This window comes from Prionailurus viverrinus, chromosome E2 (assembly GCF_022837055.1).
Source record: "Prionailurus viverrinus isolate Anna chromosome E2, UM_Priviv_1.0, whole genome shotgun sequence".
Taxonomy (NCBI): Eukaryota; Metazoa; Chordata; class Mammalia; order Carnivora; family Felidae; genus Prionailurus; species Prionailurus viverrinus.
Genome location: NC_062575.1, coordinates 12,788,008 through 12,806,955, shown reverse-complemented (window position 1 = coordinate 12,806,955; position 18,948 = coordinate 12,788,008). Strand labels below are relative to the sequence as shown.

Below are 18,948 nucleotides of genomic sequence, written 5' to 3'. Positions count from 1 at the left end.
TCCTTTCAGCAGCAACAATTATGTCCTTAGATATTAGGCTCTCCCTGGTAAGTCGGTTGACATTGCTGGTTGGGGCATCAGAGAGCTAGGAACATTACATATACATAAACAATTTCTTAAAGATGACACAGGTTTACGTAGGTGTTCTTAATCTAGCCCTATCTTTTAACATATTTAGGCACACTTAGGGTTGTTGTTGTTGTTTTTAATCCCTCATGCTTTTCTTTTATAATCCAATGAGCCACGTAAATGATCTCTCCAGGATGCTCTGGGGTGGAATGAGGATTTGCCACTTTAGGGAAAAGAGCAAAATGAAGCTTCTTGAAAATGAGGGTCTTTTACGTGGTGTCTGTTATCGTCACGTTGTTTGGAAAAGAACACAAAGACTTAAGTATTTTCTTCTCGTATTGTGTTAGCATATTAAATGTCTCTAACATCCGTCTGCTTTCCTATGCCCCGCGGTGGTAAAGAAGGTGGTCCTAGGATGCCAGGGCTTGGGAATGAGCAGTGAGAGAACCTGCTCTCTCCCCAGCAGCTGTAACTCTTTAGAATAAAAGAAATGCTGACTCTTCTGCACATAACATGAAGCTTCACTGGGCAACTGAAGGGGAAACCAACCTTAACAAGGTGTTTGCTGCGAGCCTGCACCACATTCGCTTTCACTTCTCACCACGTTCCTGGGTGACACATACTCTTAGTTACCCTTGCTTTGCTGTTGGGGAAACGGAGGCTCAGAGAAGTAAAGTAATTTGCCCAAGGTGTCACACACTGGAGAGAAAGGGAACTAGGAATTAAACATCAGTCCCTTGGACTGCAAAGCTCCTGCTCTTTCTCCCATACACTTCTTCCCTGCAAGGAGTCTGCCTCCTAAATGGAGAGACACCTACAACGCGTCAGGGACCTCAGATCATCTACTCCAACATCCTCATCTTACAGATATGGACACATGGAAGCCCGGAATGCAACTGGACTCGTTCAAAGTCATGTGGGTAACTGGAGCCAGAGTGAGCTTGGGAACATGAGGTACTCCTCATCAACAGAAAGCACTGACATATCGGGATAAGCCAGAGAATATAGCACTACAGGAGTTTGAAGAGAGGTTCCAGGAGGCAGCGAACCTGGACCTTCTGGACCTACAGCAACCAGAAGGCAGTGGTGGTTGAGCTGAACTTTCAAGGTAAAAGAGGGTGCAGACTCCTAGTGAAGAAGAGCATTTAGACTTGAGGAAGCACAAACAGGAGCCACCGTCAGGTGGGTCGGGCCAGGGGGAGCTGCTGCGGGCCTGTCGCTGCCTTAGAGCAGAGCTGGAACTCTGCAGGAAACATGGTCCCTGTGAAGGCAGGACCTGCTCTGCTCACACACCCTGGTCTGTGGCTGAGAGCTGGTCCCTTGGGAGATGCAAACAGTGGCCTGAAGCTAGGAGGTCCTCGGGGGAAAAACTGGTCCCCAAACCTCCACCCCTAACAAGTTTGTTAATATCACTCAATTCAACAGCCTGGGCTAATAGGAAAGGGTCTGGGTCTGCAGACTGGGACATCTGGACCCTGCTGAGTGGCTGCAGAGAACAAAACCTTCTTTTTTAAGGTCTAAAACTATATAAGTTATTTTTGTCTGTGTTGAGACTGGCAAATAAGCATATTAAAAAGAAGAAACAAATCCACCTGTGAACTTTAATTATAAATTTTTTTTTTAAGGACATAGTAAAGAAATGGAAAAGCAACTCAAGAGTGAAAAGAACTACAGCTGACCCTTGAATAACATGGGTTTGAACTGTGCGGGGTCCAGTGACACAAGGATTTTTTCAATAAATACAGTATTATACATGTCTTTTCCTTATGACTTTTGTAATAACATTTTTCTGGTTTGCTTTATGGTAAGAATACAGTATGTAATACATACAACATATGAAATACATGCTAATCAAGTGTTCATGTTATCAGTAAGGCTTCTAATCAACAGCAAGCTATTGGCGGTTAAGGTTTTGACCAATCAAAAGGTATAAATGGATTTTCAACTGTAAGGGGGGTCAGAACCCATAACCCCCCCAGGGTTATAGTTCAAGGGTTAACTATACCTGTAAAAGGTAGAAATCCTACAACAGTCACTCAGTGGCAGCTCAGTCCATCTGAGATGTAAATGCCTTTGGTGGAGAGGCCATTTCCCTACAGCCCGTCCCACCCACAGGCTACTGAAGACTACCAGTGGCTCACTGGGAGGGAAAAGTAGAGTAGGATCTGCTGAGCATTTAGAAGAAGAAAAACCAGTATGGCAGATGCATGACCCTTGAAACACACAGGGAGTCTCATGCTAGCTGACTACATGTTGTACATTTCAGTCGAAGCCAATATGAAGACAAAAAGTCCTGCTTTCATGGTTGCCTTTCTGCCAGGCCAATCATTCTGGAGCTTCATAAATGATTCTTGGCCTTCAAGCTTGACCTATGAAACCAGAATCCCTAGTGGTAAAGCCCAAGAAAGTGTTCTTTTCAACATTTTCCAGGGGAAAGAACAGTCTTTCCAAAAAAAAAAAAAAAAAAATGGTGGCAGGACAACTGGATACCCCCATGCAAAAGAATGAGGTTGGACCCCTACCTCACACCTTACAGAAAAATTAACTCGAAGGGGATCAAAGTCATCAACCTAAGAGCTGAAACTATAAAACTATGAGAAGAAAACAAAGCAAATCTTTGTGATATTGAATCAGGCAATGGTTTCTCACCTGTGATGCTAAAAGCACAAACCACCCACAAAAAAAGAGATTGAACAGACTTCATCAAAATTTAAAACTTCCACGTTTTAAAGGACACCTTCAAAAAGTGAAAAGACAACCCGCAGAATTGACAAAAAATACGTTCAAATACATCTGTGATAAAGGACTAGTACCCGGAATATATCAAGAAACCTTAAAACTCAACAATAAAAGATAAATAAAACCAAGTTAAAAAATGGGCAAAGGATCAGAATAGGTATTTTTCCAAAGAAGATATACAAAGAGCTAATAAGTATATGATAAGATGCTCAACATCAAAAGAAGCTCAAACAATTATTAGCGAAATGCACAGCAAATTACAATCATATAGCACTTCACACCCACAATGACTACAATAAAAAGAGACAATAATGAGTGTTGTAAAGGATGTAGGATAATTGAAACCCATACATTGTTGGTAGGAGTTTAAAATAGTGCAGCTACTATGGAAAACAGTTAGGCAGTTCCGCAAAAAAAGCAAAAACAAAAAAACCTCCGAGGTTATCATATGACCCAGCAATTCCATTCCAAGGTATACCCAAGAGAATTGAAAACATACGTCCACCTAAAAGATTCTATAAATGTTCGCAGCAGCATTATTTCCACAGCCCCAAAGTGAAATAACCCAAATATCCATTAACAGAAGAGTGGAGAAACAAAAAGTGGTCAGATCCAGACAATGGAATGTAGGAATGAAGGACTGATACATGTTACAACATGGATGAGCCTTGAAAACTTAGGCTAAGTAAGTTAAGTCACATACTGTATGATTTCATGTAGTGGGAAGTCCAGAACAGACAAATCCACAGACATAAAGGAGATTCATGGGGCTGGAGAAGGGCATGGGGAATGACAGCCAGTGGGTGCGGGGTTTCTTTTTGGGGAGATGAAAACGTTCTGGAACTAGATAGTGGTAACACAGGACTGCACAGCCACCATCTCCTTCTGCCCCAATATGCTGTACCTGGCCTGAAGGCACCTGATTGCCTTCCGTGTTGTTCCCTGTGGAAAGCCATTGGCAGTGACATCCAGCGGCTGCTCAGGAACCGCACTCCAGCTGATGGCTATGAAAAGACAAGATTCTGCAATTAAGACCGTTCAGTTTCCTGTGAACATCAGAGGTGTTTTAACAAAAATATTTCCCTGTGTCTGCAGACTCAGGAGAGTTGGACATGACATCAGAGTCAATGGTTGCCACTCTGATGGATGGCCTCCAGAATATGGTAATATAAAGTGGTTTGTGATTCATCACCATCATCATCATCATCATCATCATCATCAAATCTAATAACCATTAAGCATTTATCATATGCTGGACACAAGGTAATTGAATGAAATAGAATTTCTCATTTAATCCTCATAACAGCCCTAATAAAGAATGATAGACTTTTCTTCCACTCCTTAATCCCCATCACCTATTTTCCCCATCCTCCCTCATTCTACCCTCTGGTAACCATCAGTTTGTTCTCTATAGTTAAGAGTCATTCCTTGGTTTGTCTCCATTTTTTTCCCCTTTGTCATTTGTTTCTTACTTCCACATGAGTGAGATCATATGGTATTTGTCTTTCTCTGACTTATTTCACTTAGCATAATACTCTCTAGCTCCATCCATGCTGTTGCAAATGGCAAGATTTCATTTTCTTTTATGACTAATATTCATTGTGTATATACACTACCTCTTCTTTATCCATTCATCTGCCAGTGGACACCTGGGCTGTTTCCATAATTTGGCTACTGTAAACACAGGAGTGCATGTATCCCTTTGAATTAGTGCTTTTGTACTTCTTGGGTAAATACCCAGTACTATGATTACTGGATCATAGGGTAGTTTTATTTTTAATTTTTTAATCTTTTTTTTTTAAATGTTTATTTATTTTTGAGAGAGAGAGAGAGGGGCAGAGAGAGAGAGGATCCAAAGTGGGTTCTGCACTGACAGCAGAGAGCCCGATGTGGGGCTTGATTTCACCAACTGTGAGATTAAGACCCGAGCTGAAGTCGCATGCTTAACTGAATGAGCCACCCAGGTGCCCCTATTTTTAATTTTTTGAGGAACCTCCACACTGTGTTTCACAATGGCTGCACCAGTTTGCATTCCTACTAACACCAGTGCAAGGAGGTTTCATTTTCTCCACATCCTTGCCAACACCTGTTTCTTGTGTTGTTGATTTTAGCCATTCTGACAGGCCTGAGGTGGTAGCTCACTGTGGTTTTGATTAGCATTTCCCTAATGATTAATGATGTTGAGCATCTTTGCACATGTCTGTTGGCCGTCTGGATGCCCTCTTTGGAGAAATGTCTATTCATGTCTTCTGCCCATTTTTTAAAATTGGATTCTTTATGAAATGATTTTCTTACCTAAAAATGAAGAACTTGAGGCTAAGACAGGATAAGTAAGTTGCCCAGAGTCACGGAGAGCATGAACCTGACCTAGGGTGGGTGTTTCCCAAGCCCACGCTACTTTTTAAAAAAATTTTTTCAATGTTTATTCATTTTTGAGAGAGACAATACGAGCGAGCGTACAAGCTACGAGCAGAGGAAGGGCAGAGAGAGAGGGAGACACAGAATCCGAAGCAGGCTCCAGGCTACGGGCTGTCAGCACAGAGCCCAACGCAGAGCTCGAACCCACAAACCGTGAGATCATGACCTGAGCCGAAGTCGGTCACTCAACCGAGCCACCCAGGCACCCCCCAAGCCCACACTATTGACCACTGAGGTAATAAACTGCCTTCCCAGGCTGGGTGGACGCAGTGCCTCCCAGGCCACCCCACGGTCTGGGGAAAAGTCACTCCAGGGCAAGGGGAACCAGGATACCTTACCTGCGCCACAAGGAACAAGTCGGCCTGGGCTGTCAGCCCTTTTTGCCTGCACTGCGCCGCGGCTCTGTTCAAACAGTAAACCGGACTGCTGTATTGTCACTTCTTGAACTCCAAAGCCTTTGGGTAAAGCTGAGACGTTCTGACACCTAATGTGAGGGAAAATGCATTTGGCTTAGGCCCTCTGTTCGAGGAAGAGAATATGGAGGACTGTGGACAACTTCACCCCTGAGTCTCAGCGAGAGGGCATAACAGAACAGAATCTAGATCATATGAACCTCATGGCTGAAGGGAGATCCCTTCCCATCACTCTGAAGTGAAAACGATGAACTGAGTCACCACCCCTCAGTGACTTTAGTGACTCCAAACTCCACTCCTGGTACTGGCTTTGAAAGATGTGAAAACCTTAAATAGAAATATTAACTTGTGGCATCTGCTTCCTAGGGAATCCTTCATACACACCAGAAACGCAAACCATACTATAATATAAAAGTTTCATTTTTTCCTTTTGTATCTTTCACACAATCTACAGGCCAACGTGGTGCTGCTCTGGAACTGAGGAGACAGCAACTTTAAGGTCTCAGAATGGGGAAAGCACAGGAAACTCAGAAAATATCGTGCACACAGTGCCTAGAGTTGCCTTTTTAAAGTTTATATATTTGAGAGAGAGAGGGTGCACATGCACGTGAACATGAGTGGGGGGAGGGGCAGAGAGACAGAGGGAGGGAGAGAATCCCAAGCAGACTCCATGCTGTCAGTGCAGAGCCCGATGTGGGGCTTGAACTCATGAACTGTGAGATCATGACTGAGCAGAAATCAAGAGTCCGATGCCTAACCGACTGGGCCACTGAGGCACCCCTGGGTTGCTTTATTTTTTAAAAAACATCTTATTGGGGGGCACCTGGGTGGCTCAGTCAGTTGGGTGTCTTACTCTTGATTTCGGCTCAGGTCATGATCCCAGGGTCGTGGGACTGAGCCCTGCACTGGGCTCTGGGCTGAGCATGGAACCTGCTTCAGATTCTCTCCCTCTGCCCCTCTCCTGGCTCGCACATGCTCTCTGTAAAACAAAATAAAATTAAAAAAACACCCAACATCTTATTGGGATATAATTTATATACCATAAAATTCATCCACTTAAAGTGTAAAATACATTTTGTTTTTGGATATTCACAGAATTGTGCCAACGTCACCACAGTCTAAGTTTACAGTTTCATCCCTTCAGTAAGAAACCCTGCGCCTGTTAGCAGTCACTCCGCATACCCTTCTCCAGCCCTTGGCACCCACGAATCCCCTTCTAGATTTGCCCGTTTAGGACATTTCTCTACATAAAATCATACACTATGTGGCTCCTCTCACTTGGCATAAAGTTTTCAAGGCTCATCCGTGTCGCAGCTTGTATCTGGCCTTCACTCCTTTTGGGGGCTAATATTCCACCATAACAGTCCACCCCCTTTTGTTTATCCAGCTGACGCACACTTGGGCTGTTTCAGGTTTTGGCTACTATGACCTACCTTGCTATGAACATTTGTGTACAAGTTCTTATGTGGATGTATGTTTTCATTTCTCCTGGGTACGTACCCAGGAGTGGAATTAGTGGGTCACACCCTGCAGCTGCTCCCTGGACTGAGCCTCGGGGGAGCAGCACATCTGACACGACAGGCTTCCCCTCCAGCCATGGCCTCATCCTGCCCTCAGTTACCACAGCCTTAATTGGGTCTGGCTGCCCTTCTTTAGGGAGACCACACTTCAGTGATGAAGCTTTGTCTTTTATCTTTTAAAAAATTAACACTGATGTTGATCGTTTTTAAAAATTATAACAATATATATATAGGTACTGCAGGAAAATTAGAAGACAGGAGTAATTGCAAAGAAGAAAAAAACACCCATAATATCACAACTCAGAGGTAATCATTCTAATAATTTGGTATATATTCTTTGACAGTTTTTTTTTCTATGTGCACATATGCTTTAAAACCAGGGGCACCTGGGTAGCTCAGTTGGTTAAGCGTCCAACTCTTGATTTTGGCTCAGGTCATGATCTCACAGTTTGTGGGTCTGAGCCCTGAGTAGGGCTCTGTGCTGACAGTGTGGAGCCTACTTGGGATTCTCTTTCTCTCTCTGCCCCTCCCCTGCTCACACGTGCTCTCTCTTTTAAAATAAATATATAAAGACCAAAATGAACTTAATTGTATCTTTTGACTTGCTCTTTGAACATCATGAACATTTCCAAGTCAAATTTTCATCAATATTAGTTTTAACAAAAGTCTCTTGCTGGCCGTTTCCTTTTCTTTTTTAAAAATGACTACATGGGGTGCCTGGATGCCTTAGTTGGCTAAGTGTCCGACTCTTGACCTCAGCTAAGGTCTTGATCTCAGGGTTGAGTTCAAGCCCACGTTGGGGCTCCGTGTTGCGTGTGGATCTGGCTTAAAAAAAAAAAAAGACTACACACAAAGCTAAATGTTTGAGCACTTTCTTAATTATCTCCTTAGGACAAATTCCTAGCAATGGAACCACTGGAACAAAATGCATGGATTTCTTTTAAAGTTTTTATTTATTTATTTTGAAAGAGAAAACATGCATGTGTGAGTGGGGAAGGGCAGAGAGAGGGACAAAGAATCCCAAGAAGGCTCCATGCTGTCAGTGCAGAGCCCGACATGGGGTCCAATCCCAAGAACCGTGAGATCATGACCTAAGCTGAAATCAAGAGTGGGATGTTCAACTGACTGAGTCACCCAGGCGCCCCCATATGGATGCCCTTCAGGCTCTCTGGACATATTCTCAGACTGCTTCTGAGGAAGACTGTTCTACTTGAGCCCTCCCCTCCCTGCCCTCTCACCTCCCAGTCAGAGCTCTCCGCATGGCCTCCTGGCTGTACGGGCACCTCCCAATGACCACGGCTGACAGGTAGACAGGCTCTTCTAGAAGGTGCATCAGCAGTGCCCCCTGGCATCCGAGGACATTCCACCGTGCCAACTTGTCACTGCAGGACATGGAGCAGGTCCTGTCTCCCCGGCCTGGCTTCACCCGGAGCAGGCCCACCTGGTGATATGCTGCACCAGGCTTTCCTGAGTCTCCAGCTTCTCCAGGCACACATTTGGCTCCAGTTCTATAAACGTCCACCACTTTGGCACCACTGGGGGCCCTTCTGGCGACAGTGGCCAGTTCCTGTGTGGGGACATGAGAGCTGCTGACAGTTGGTGGGACTGGACCACTTTCCTGATTGTCCAAACTCTGACAGTGAGCCACACCATCGGGAATCCCAGGTTCAAGCCTCATCTTTTTGGTCACAGGACTACCCAGGTCTTCATATTTCTTTTCATCTTCAGGAGTTTCTGGGTTACCACTGGCTTCTTCTGATGGCTTATTGGCCCAACGTCTACTGACGGGACAGCAGGGCTGATCTTCAAACTCAAGCATTGGAATGATGGAGGCATCCCCACCTGCAGGAGAAGGAACCCCTTAAAAACCAGTGGTTCTCAAAGTGAGGCCCCCAGACCAGCCACATCAACATCCCTTAGGAACTTGTGAGAGCTGTAGATTCTTGGGACCCACAGTGGACCTGCTGAATTGGAAACTCTGGAGGTGGTACCCAGCAATGTGTGTTTCAACAAGTTCTCTGGGTCATTTTGATGCAGGCTCAAGTTTAAGAACCACTGTCTTTTTCATTTTTATTTTTTTAAAGAGAGAGAACAGGGGAGATGGGCAGAGGGAGACAGAGAGAGAACCTTAAGCAGGCTCCACACTCAGCCCAGAGCCTGATGAGGGGTTCGATCCCATCACCCTGGAATCATGACCTGAGCTGCAATCAAGAGTTGGAAGCTTAACCTAAGACTGAGTGACCCAGGAGCCCTATGAAGAACCATTGTCTTAAATGGAGTTTAATCCTATTTTCCAGCTGCGCTGAGATGTATTAGGAAGACTTGTCCAAACTTCCTGAGTAAGAATCCTCTGCGACTCTATCTTATCTAGACCAGAGTGAGTTAGAAACGCTGGGGTGGGAGGATCTGGAAAACTGAATACTTTAAACAAAGATCTCAAGTAATTCTCATCCCAGGAAGTTCTGAAAACACTAGTTTAGATCACGATTTGCCAACTTCCATACTACTGACATTTGGGCCAGACAATTCTTTGCTGTGGGGGCTCTCCTTTCCATTACATGTTTGGCAGCTCCTTGGTCTCCACCTACTACTAGCTACCAATAGCACCTCCCAGCCTGACCATCAAAAATGACTCCAGATGTTGCTAACTGTCCCCTGAGGAGCAAAGCCGTCCTGAGTTAAGAACCTTGGTTCACAACGAGCACAGTTTTCCCAGCACATTTTGTGGGATGTTATCCCATGAGATGGAAAACCAAAGTGGGAGGTTGATTTCATGGTTAAACACGTTTGGCAAAAATGTTTAGTTTCCCCATCTCGGAGATCTTTGTGTATGTCCTCACAGTAAAGACTTTGCAGTGAATTATATAGCTGGCATTTCCCTGCAGTCGGTTAGAGATTTCTCACCTAACTCTATGCTTAAACAGAATCAAAGAAAACCAGAGGTTAGTAAAAAGCACAGCTTCCCTGTGAAAAAGGAGCTACTTTTTCAAACACTAACCTAATGTGTGTTGCTTTTTTAAAGCATGTAAATAATACATTTGTAGTCTTTATAACCTCACAGTGGGAAAGGCAAAAGAGGTAGATGTGGGCGTGTTGCCAGAAAGGCTGGCTGGCAGGCTTCCAGAGGTCTCACAAGGTGACAGTGACTTTGGAGAACTGACTGGGGCCCACCTCCCACTCAGAAAGCTCCAGAGGCTGACTCATGCTAATCAAACTCACAAGTAAGGGCCGGAAGTAGCTAACCCAGGCACCAAATTATCAATTAGCAATGAGGAATAAATGCCAAGGGAGCCACATAGTCAAATTCTCCAGGTAGTGTTCTTTCCTCCTGCAGACAAACCATGCATGGGTGGACATCACATTTTAAAAGATTACCCATGAGCCCAGGACAGTTAGAACAGTGGTTCTAGATTTTGATTTCACAGACCAGTAAAATTTCCAGTAGATTTTAAGATCAATAGATTACTTTGTATTCCATCAAGTAAGATCTTTAAAAATCCTAATTACTATGATTAAAAATAAAAGAAAAATCTTATAACCTTCACATGGAAAGGAATTAGCTTTTTTGAAAAACTCATTATAGTCCTGATTTTTCCCATCTGGCCATGGACCAGCCTGTGGACCACGGATTTATGTGGTCTGGATAGCCATGACCTGCAGATGCTTCTCTCTCCACAATAAGGCTACGCCTGCCATTGGGATCAGCCAAGCCCTGGCTACTCAAAGTGTGGTCCGCAGGCCAACACCACTGGCATTGTGGGGACTTGGTTAAAAATGCAGAATCTCAGACTTCATCCCAGACCTAATGAATTTCAATCCACATTTTATTAAGACCTGCGGGTGGTTCATATGCATATTGTTGTTTGAGAAGCACTGAGTTAGGAAACATCCTTTGGTTCTTGGACATCCTTTGGTTCTTTGGCTTCTGCTGCTAATAACTAAGCATGGATGAGCCCTGCCTCCCTCACTCTGCATGTCGTTTTTCTGGCCTTTGACTCAACCAATTATTTTCTGATAGACTCATTCTTTCTTAAGCTATATCACATTTTTTATTTGAATTATGACCAAATCTTGGCAGCTATGCTCTTTAGAATGAGTGCCTGTATCTGATCAAAATGCATGTGTTAGTTTTAAAGTTTAATACTCAGAGAACAATAGTCTGCTCTTATTTCAAAGGATTTAGGGTAAGGAAATTTTACTGCCATCCCTGAATTGCTATCTACAAAGGGTAGAAATTATTTTCAAGACAAAAAAAGAGTGGCCACCCCTAGGCTATGCCTGGTTTTCCTGCCTAATACAACCACAGCACCTGAACATCCCCTTATAACTCATCAAAATTTAACTTAACTAATCATGACTGTCTACATTCCCTAAAAGACTCTATGAGGCTAAGCCAGGGGCTAATCTTATTCCCTGCTATACATCTAGTATATCATACTGTACTTGACAAGTAGCAGAAAATATCTGTTGCATGAATGAATGAATGAAAAGAATGAGTTTCAGCATAAATCTCTATAGAACTCAAGGCTTTGGGCTTCTAAGCCCTATTGTTGGGTTCAGACCTCAAGGAGGTTTAAGCTTCACAATCCTGTTGGGAGCTGAGAACTGGGAGCTGAGCCTTTCCTTGGTAGAGAAGTGATTAGGCACAATGTCCTGTTCAGAAAAAGGCACTGTCCACTGGCTGTAGCTACACTTAAGCCAGAAGAGCTTTTTTGGGAAATGCATCTATGGATAAGACAAAGGAAAAAGACAACGTAACATCAATCCAAAGGCTTGAATATACTTACAGGGTGTATGGCTGGAGAAAAACACAAACAAGATGCCTTGTCTGAGTTTCCACAGCCCTTTCTGAGTTCCAGGGACAAAAATGCTATTCTCCTTCAGGGAGGCCACCAAGTGGAGCTGATGCAGAAGGTACCTAATGGGGTGCAAGATGTTATCAGAATGAACAACCGATCACTGAGATACAGGGAAAGACTGGTTGGGTGATTTTCTAAGAAAGAAAGAGCTACTGCAGCCCAATGGGACTGGCACTGGAATCTGGAATTACGAGAATGATCTAGACCAGTGATTCTCAAAGTGTGGCCCTTGTACCAGCAGGATCAGCATCATCTGGAATCTGTTAGAAATGCAATCTGGACCTGCTGAGTCGGAATCTCTAGGGGTGGGCCCAGCGATCTGGGTTTTCACAAACCTAGGTAATTCTGATGCACATCGGGCATGAGAACCACTGTGTAGACCAGTGCTATTCAAAGAGTAGTTCACAGACTGACATGGTCAGTATTACTGGAGAGCTTATTAGAAATGCACATTCTGGGACCCCCAAGGCAGGCTAAATCAGATTGTTTGGGGATGTGGCTTTACCTTTGGAAACTCCTCCTGGCTATGACCTCAGCATGGCTATCATTGAGGATGTCTCCTGTGGCAAAGACAGGACACTAGTGAAGACATATAGAACATGGAGAGGCCCTGTTTCCTAGAAGCAGAACACAGTGGTTTCCCCAGCAGCCAGGATGGCCACGTAGCTCCTGGAGGACTTTGTCAGAAAGTATTGCAACGATTAAAGGCAATACAGAGTTTCCTCAACTCAATGCTACTGTACGTTTTAGGTTAAAAAATTCTTTGTTGGGGCAGTCTGTCCTGTGGATATGTAAGATGTTTAGCAGCATTCCTGGCCTCTACCAGAGGCAGGTAGCACAATATCCCCCTCCCCCTAGTTGTAACAACCGAAAATATCTCCAACCATTGCCAAATGTCCCCTGGGGGGCAAAATCTCCCCATAGCCAAGAACTACTGATTTATAGGAAAATATCTGGAGGACAGGGGTCCAAGTCTTTTGTACTCTGGTATCACACTTCCTCTTATGGTGATATAACCTCAACAAATTCAATCCATAATGGTCCTGGAACCAGGAGGCAAGGCGGGGAAAATGAGGAAAGCAAACTTGAGAAGGAATCTGCTAACTGGAAGCAGAAGGTGAAAATGCCAGATCTCTAAGGGATTTCCATATTCTTGCTGGTGCCCAAATCTCCATTTGATTGCTTTTGGAGGCTTCAGATAAAATGTGGGGTGGCTAAGTCCGGGGGACTTCTGGTTTGAGCATGAACATATTGGTCAACTTTCAATCTACTCAGAAAGTATGTTCCTGGAGGCCTTTGCTTTCACAGTTTATTTCCATTCTTTAAATGAATTCTATTGGGTGCCTCGGTGGCTCAGCCAGTTAAGCAGCTGTCTCGAGATTTTGGCTTAGGTCATGACCTCACGGTTCATGAGCCCTGCATCGGGCTCTGTGGAGCCTGCTTGGGATACTCTCTTTCTTTCTCTGCCCCTCCCCAACTCATGCATACGCTTTTTCTCTCTCTCAAAATAAACACACTTAAAAAAAATGAGTTCTGTCCTTCCATCTGGAGTGACAGTCAGCGGGAACATTAAGGTTGGCCACCTCAGCCATACGGCCCCTTTGCTGAGAAGAGGAAAGGACAACATGGACAGTGGTTTCCAGACCCCACCTGGGCTTACCGCTCTTCCTCATTTTGGACTGGCCTATGCATTTCGTCCCCGTTCCCATTGAGACAACTTCCTTTGTCACTGAGAGGAAAAGAATGAATCATTAAGTGAGGTCTCATAATGTGAATGGTCCCCCTCCTCAGGTTTCACATCTGCAGACTCCTCCAGAGCATTCTTACAGGCTGACCCAACTGGGAGCTGTGGTTGGGGTTCTGGCATGGCCAACTCCCACCACCAGAAGGACTGCGGCACCTGGTGGAGAGCAGGGGAACATTCCCACCACTGCATCTGCCCCCAGCCAGGGCACGGCCAGGAACAATTCTACCATCTTTGACAGGGAGAGGGAGCATTTGGAGGTGGAAAGGTCTCACCTTGCACCGGTTTGTTAGCGCCGCCACAGGCCTGGTCAGTGGCAGGCTGTATCTTCACCACGGCTGCTAGCAACGTCCACTCACGGTTGGGCTCAGGCTTCCCCTGCTTGGGCAGCCTGGTCTGGTAGTGCTCGTAACACAGCCGCGCAATCTCATCAGCGGTCCACATGGTCTGAGTTAGCACTGAGCCTAATCGAGAACCACAACCATCAGAAGTCAGAAAGGAGAACCAATGCGAGGTGCTACAACGTGCTTGGGTGCTTCAGGAGGCTTTCGGGGTGGCCCACCCGCATTCATGCTGAGGTTTCTGTGCCTGGAACTCTATGGGTCACATTCTGCTACTTCCCTGTCCCTTTTGCATTTTTTTTTAAGTTTCTTTATTGAGAGAGAGAGAGAGCATGTGCACCAGGGTAGGAGGGGCAGACGGAGAAGGAGAGAGAGAACCCCAGGCAGGCTCCGCACTGCCAGTGCAGAGCCCGACAGGGTGGCTTGAACACAGCAAGTGTGAGCTCATAACCTGAGCCAAAGTCAAGAGTCGAGCACTTAACCAACTGAGCCTCCCAGGCGCCCCTCCCCTTTTCATTTTTAAGGAAAGATCAAAGAAGTCCCAAATCCCATCAGCCCCAGAAGACACCCTCTTTCTTAAAGCTGTTTTTTTTGTTGTTGTTGTTGTTGGATATCTGACATGAATCTATGAATCTTAACCTACTACTCAAAATAAAAGCACATGAGAGGGAAGTATTCCCCACTACTCCAACTTTCATTTGGAAAGTAAAGTATTTCATTTGCATGTAAACTATTGCAGACCTTAGCCGGCTTCGGGCAGACTCTAATCATACAAGGTTTATCTTTCTGGGCAGATGCTCTTTTCCACCTTCTTTCTCAAACATTTTATTTTTCTTTTCTCTGCCTTCTCCCCACCTCCCAGCAGAATGACTCTACTCCCCTCTGGTAAGACTCCACTGATGCCATCAAGAAAACAACTCTTAAATTTCTCCTGTAATGTTTTATGAGACAGAGGGGAGAAGTGACAAAGCGCAGAGCTTTCTCACCAGTCAAGTGTTCTCTCTGCAGGAGTATGTGTTAGAGTGTGGACTTTCGAGTTACCCTATCTGGGTTCCAATCCTCGCTTTGCTACCAATTGTGTGATACCGGGTAGATGACTTATCCTCTGTTTATCTGTTAAAATAGGGATAACAGTAGTATTTGATCTATGGCTTATTCTGAGGATTAATATTTATAAAAACCAATTGCTGGGGCACCTGGGTGGCTCAGTTGGTTAAGCGTCACACTTTGGCTCAGGTCATGATCTTGTGGTTTGTGAGTTCGAGCCCCACGTCGGGCTCTGTGCTGACGGCTCAGAGCCTGGAGCCTGCTTTGGATTCTGTGTCTCCCTCTCTCTCTGCCTCACCCCGATTCATGCTCTGTCTGTCTCTCTCTCAATAATAAATAAATATTTAAAAAAATCTTAAAAAAGCAATTGCTACAATATTAAGCATAACTAATGTCAACTGTGATTAATATTCCAAAAAGGAACATTTCGTGTTCCTAAATGATTTGTCCTAAGCTCCTTGGGGAGCAGAGGGGCTGTAATAGCAATGTAAAGCTATGCATAAAAATCATTAAGCAGGTCAGATTTGAGAGACCACTTTGCTATAAAATATTCTTTTACTCTTGACTCCGCGCTCATTCAATGATCCCATTTAGACTCAAATGTATGAAAAGCTTCTTAGTAGAAAATGAGATCATATGGTGACGGATATAGTTAAGCATTAAAAAAAAAAAAAAGGCTTATTTGAGTTCCAATGCATGCAACTTCTGAAAATTATGAGCCCCCTGCATTGGGTCAAATTAATTAAACAAGGAGGCTACTAGATTGATGCAGCTTTAAAGCTGTGGTGGCCTGTGTTAGCAAACCATGGTCTAAGCCTGCTCACGCTTCTAGGTTACAAAAGCAAAATGCTAAAGAAAACCAATCACAAACAGCCTCCTAGGCTTTAAAATATGGCCAAACATGGGGCACCTGGGTGGCGCAGTCGGTTAAGCATCCGACTTCAGCCAGGTCACGATCTCGCGGTCCGGGAGTTCGAGCCCCGCATCAGGCTCTGATGGCTCAGAGCCTGGAGCCTGTTTCTGATTCTGTGTCTCCCTCTCTCTCTGCCCCTCCCCCATTCATGCTCTGTCTCTCTCTGTCCCAAAAATAAATAAACGTTGAAAAAAAAATTTTTTTTAATATGGCCAAACACTTTCCTTTCTTGCTGCATTTTATTACGTCTCTCTTCTGGTTCTGATCTGCAGAGTCCTCCTAACCATTTTTGGTTTGGTGCTAACTGGAACTGATTTTTGCCCCAAAAAACTCTTAAAAATTTTTAATATGCTTATTTATCTATTAAATGTGGAGGCCTGCTGCTGCAATAAAAAGCCATGGTAAATCAGACCACAGTGATTTAAAACAATCATCTGGCAGGGACTGATATAAATTGTAACTTTTAAGTCAGAGATCCAGCATGTCACGTATGTCCCAAAGCAAAAGAAAAGCAAGGGAGATCCTAGAATCCTCCAAGTGTAAGGGGTTTTTCCCCTCTCATTTCGGGGAGGTGGGAAGGGGGGGGGCGGGCATCACAAGACATCAACCTGAAATTAAACCAGAGGCACATACCACCAACTATAATAGCCAGGGAAGACAGAACTTGCCAGAAGTAACATCAACTCCTTAAGATGAAGCAGCCCAGAACTGTAGCATCATCTCATTCGCGAGGTTGTATGGATGAGCGTGCACAGCAGTTGAAATGAATGTTTTGTTAAACTTGGTCCCCTAAAATTCAAATACATTCTCCTATATCTTGAGTAACTTCATAGGAAACAATAGCTCAGTTAAACAGGCATTTCTTTGCCCACAAGATCGCACATTACAACAGGTGCAAGGAGCGTTAAGAATTCTCCTTTTCAAAGAAAAGTTAAAGCAAGTCGGCTGCCAGGGGAGAAAAGGTTTTCGCCTTAGGCCCCCCTCCTCAATACTCTCGGCCGCGGCCCCACCTCGGTCAGCTCTAGAATAGATTGGCACCCATTGTACAAGTTACGGGAGAGGCTCTGGGCCTGAGAAGCAGAGCCCCGGCGCGCGCCTGCCTCTTCGGGTGCTGTGGACGCTGCCGTGAGGTCACACACCCCGCGCCCACCCGCAGCGGACACCGGCACTTCCGGGAAGCCAGCTGCCCTTTCCACGCGGGAGACACGATCCTCACAACCGGTTCGGACAAATATGGGCTGGGGAAGTTAGACCGAGGGCAGCTCACCCAGCAGCGTTGGGGCCTCCCAGATTCGCGCGCCCGCTACCCTGCTACCTCTTCACCTCCCAGATGCTCCCCTCCCACCTCCAAGCTGCACGCCCTGGGAAGGAGGGAGAACAGCGCGGCGTAGCAGACGTGATGTCACAAAGAGGCCGGTCCTTCAGGTTCCGCCCCCAAAGGCGCGCAGTGCACGCTGGCCCTTGTAGTCCGACTGGGTTGGAGTTGGGGACTGTGGAAATGAGGTTAATAATCCAGCGTGTTGCGGCGCCCGGGTGGTTTAGTCGGTTAAGCGTCCGACTTCGGATCAGATCATGATCTCAGGGTTCCAGGGTTTGAGCCCCGCGTCGGGCTCTGTGCTGACAGCCCAGAGTCTGGAGCCTGCTTCGGATTCTGCGTCTCCCTCTCTCTCTGTTCCTTCCCTGCCCTCACTCTGTCTGTCTCTCAAAAATAAAGATTTAAGAAAACAATAATAATCCAGAATGTTGGAGCGTCGGTACCGGTGAAATGGCCTGATGAAAGCTTACTTTCTGGTTCGACTAGTAGAATGGCGTCCTATCATGGACCACTAGTCTAAATTTCTGTCTAAAATAGCGCTGTACAACAGAAATAGAATTTGAGCCAAATATTGTAAAATTTTCCAATAGCTGCATTAAAAAGTCAAAAGAAATAGGTGAAATTAATTGTAAGCACATATTTTATTTAGTATGTTCAAAGTATTATCGTTTCAGTGTGTAATCAATATTTTATTTTATTTTTTATAAATTCGCCTTTTTAAAATTTATTATTTTTTAAAATTTGCATCCAAATTAGTATATAGTGAAGCAATGATTTCAGTAGCTTCCTTAATGCCCCTTACCCATTTAGCCCATCCCCCCTCCCACAACCCCTCCAGCAACCCTCAGTTTGTTCTCCATATTTATGAGTCTCTTTTGTCCCCCTCCCTGTTTTTATATTATTTTGTTTCCCTTCCCTTATGTTCATCTATTTTGTCTCTTAAAGTCCTCATTTGAGTGAAGTCATATGATTTTTGTCTTTCTCTAATTTCACTTAGCATAATACCTTCCAGTTCCATCCACGTGGTTACAAATGGCAAGATTTCATTCTTTTTGATTGCTGAGTAATACTCCATTGTATATATACCACATCTTTATCCATTCATCCACCGATGGACATTTGGGGTCTTTCCATACTTTGGCTATTGTTGGTAGTGCTGTTATAAACATGGGGGTGCATGTGTCCTTTCGAAACAGCACACCTGTATCCCTTGGATAAATGCCTAGTAGTGCAATTGCTGGGTGCATGTAATCAATATTTTAAAAAGCTGAGGTATTTTACAGTGTTTTTTCATACTTAAGTTTAATAAATCTGGTATTTTATACTTACAATATATCTCAGTTTGAACCAGCCACATTTCAAATACTCAATAGCCACATGTAGCTAGTAGCTGCTGTATTGGGTAGTGCAGGTCTAAAATCTTCAGATTGCCAGGAATAGGTAGTATAACTTGTCTGGATAATTCAGGAACCTGTACCATCCAACAATTGTATACCTCATTTCCTAAAGATGAGAAAATTCACTTTTCTTCTTGTTACATCTCAGAAGTTACAAATTAGAGTGCAGCTTA

General features: G+C 44.5%; 1 protein-coding gene across 12 annotated transcripts in view; it reads right to left on the bottom strand.

Annotated features, from left to right (window-relative positions):
- Positions 1-17,626, bottom strand: part of ADAT1 (adenosine deaminase tRNA specific 1) — a 32,426-nt gene extending 14,800 nt beyond the window's left edge. For 4 of the 12 annotated variants that reach the window (XR_007147265.1, XR_007147266.1, XM_047834827.1 and 1 more), the window contains exons 1-8: positions 16,697-17,626; positions 14,038-14,226; positions 13,679-13,747; positions 12,524-12,578; positions 11,947-12,077; positions 8,398-9,001; positions 5,565-5,710; positions 3,713-3,812 (exon numbers count right to left, since the gene is read on the bottom strand). Coding sequence is in view for 10 of the 12 variants with exons in the window: in XM_047834827.1 (XP_047690783.1) it covers positions 3,713-3,812; positions 5,565-5,710; positions 8,398-9,001; positions 11,947-12,077; positions 12,524-12,578; positions 13,679-13,747; positions 14,038-14,206 (1,274 nt within the window). In the remaining 2 variants the exon portion in view is untranslated. Of the gene's footprint in view, positions 1-3,712; positions 3,813-5,564; positions 5,711-8,397; positions 9,002-11,946; positions 12,078-12,523; positions 12,579-13,668; positions 13,748-14,037; positions 14,227-16,696 lie in introns of those variants that run through there. The other 8 variants (XM_047834830.1, XM_047834832.1, XM_047834829.1 and 5 more) reach the window with 5 other exon arrangements.
- Positions 17,627-18,948: the final 1,322 nt, after the last annotated feature.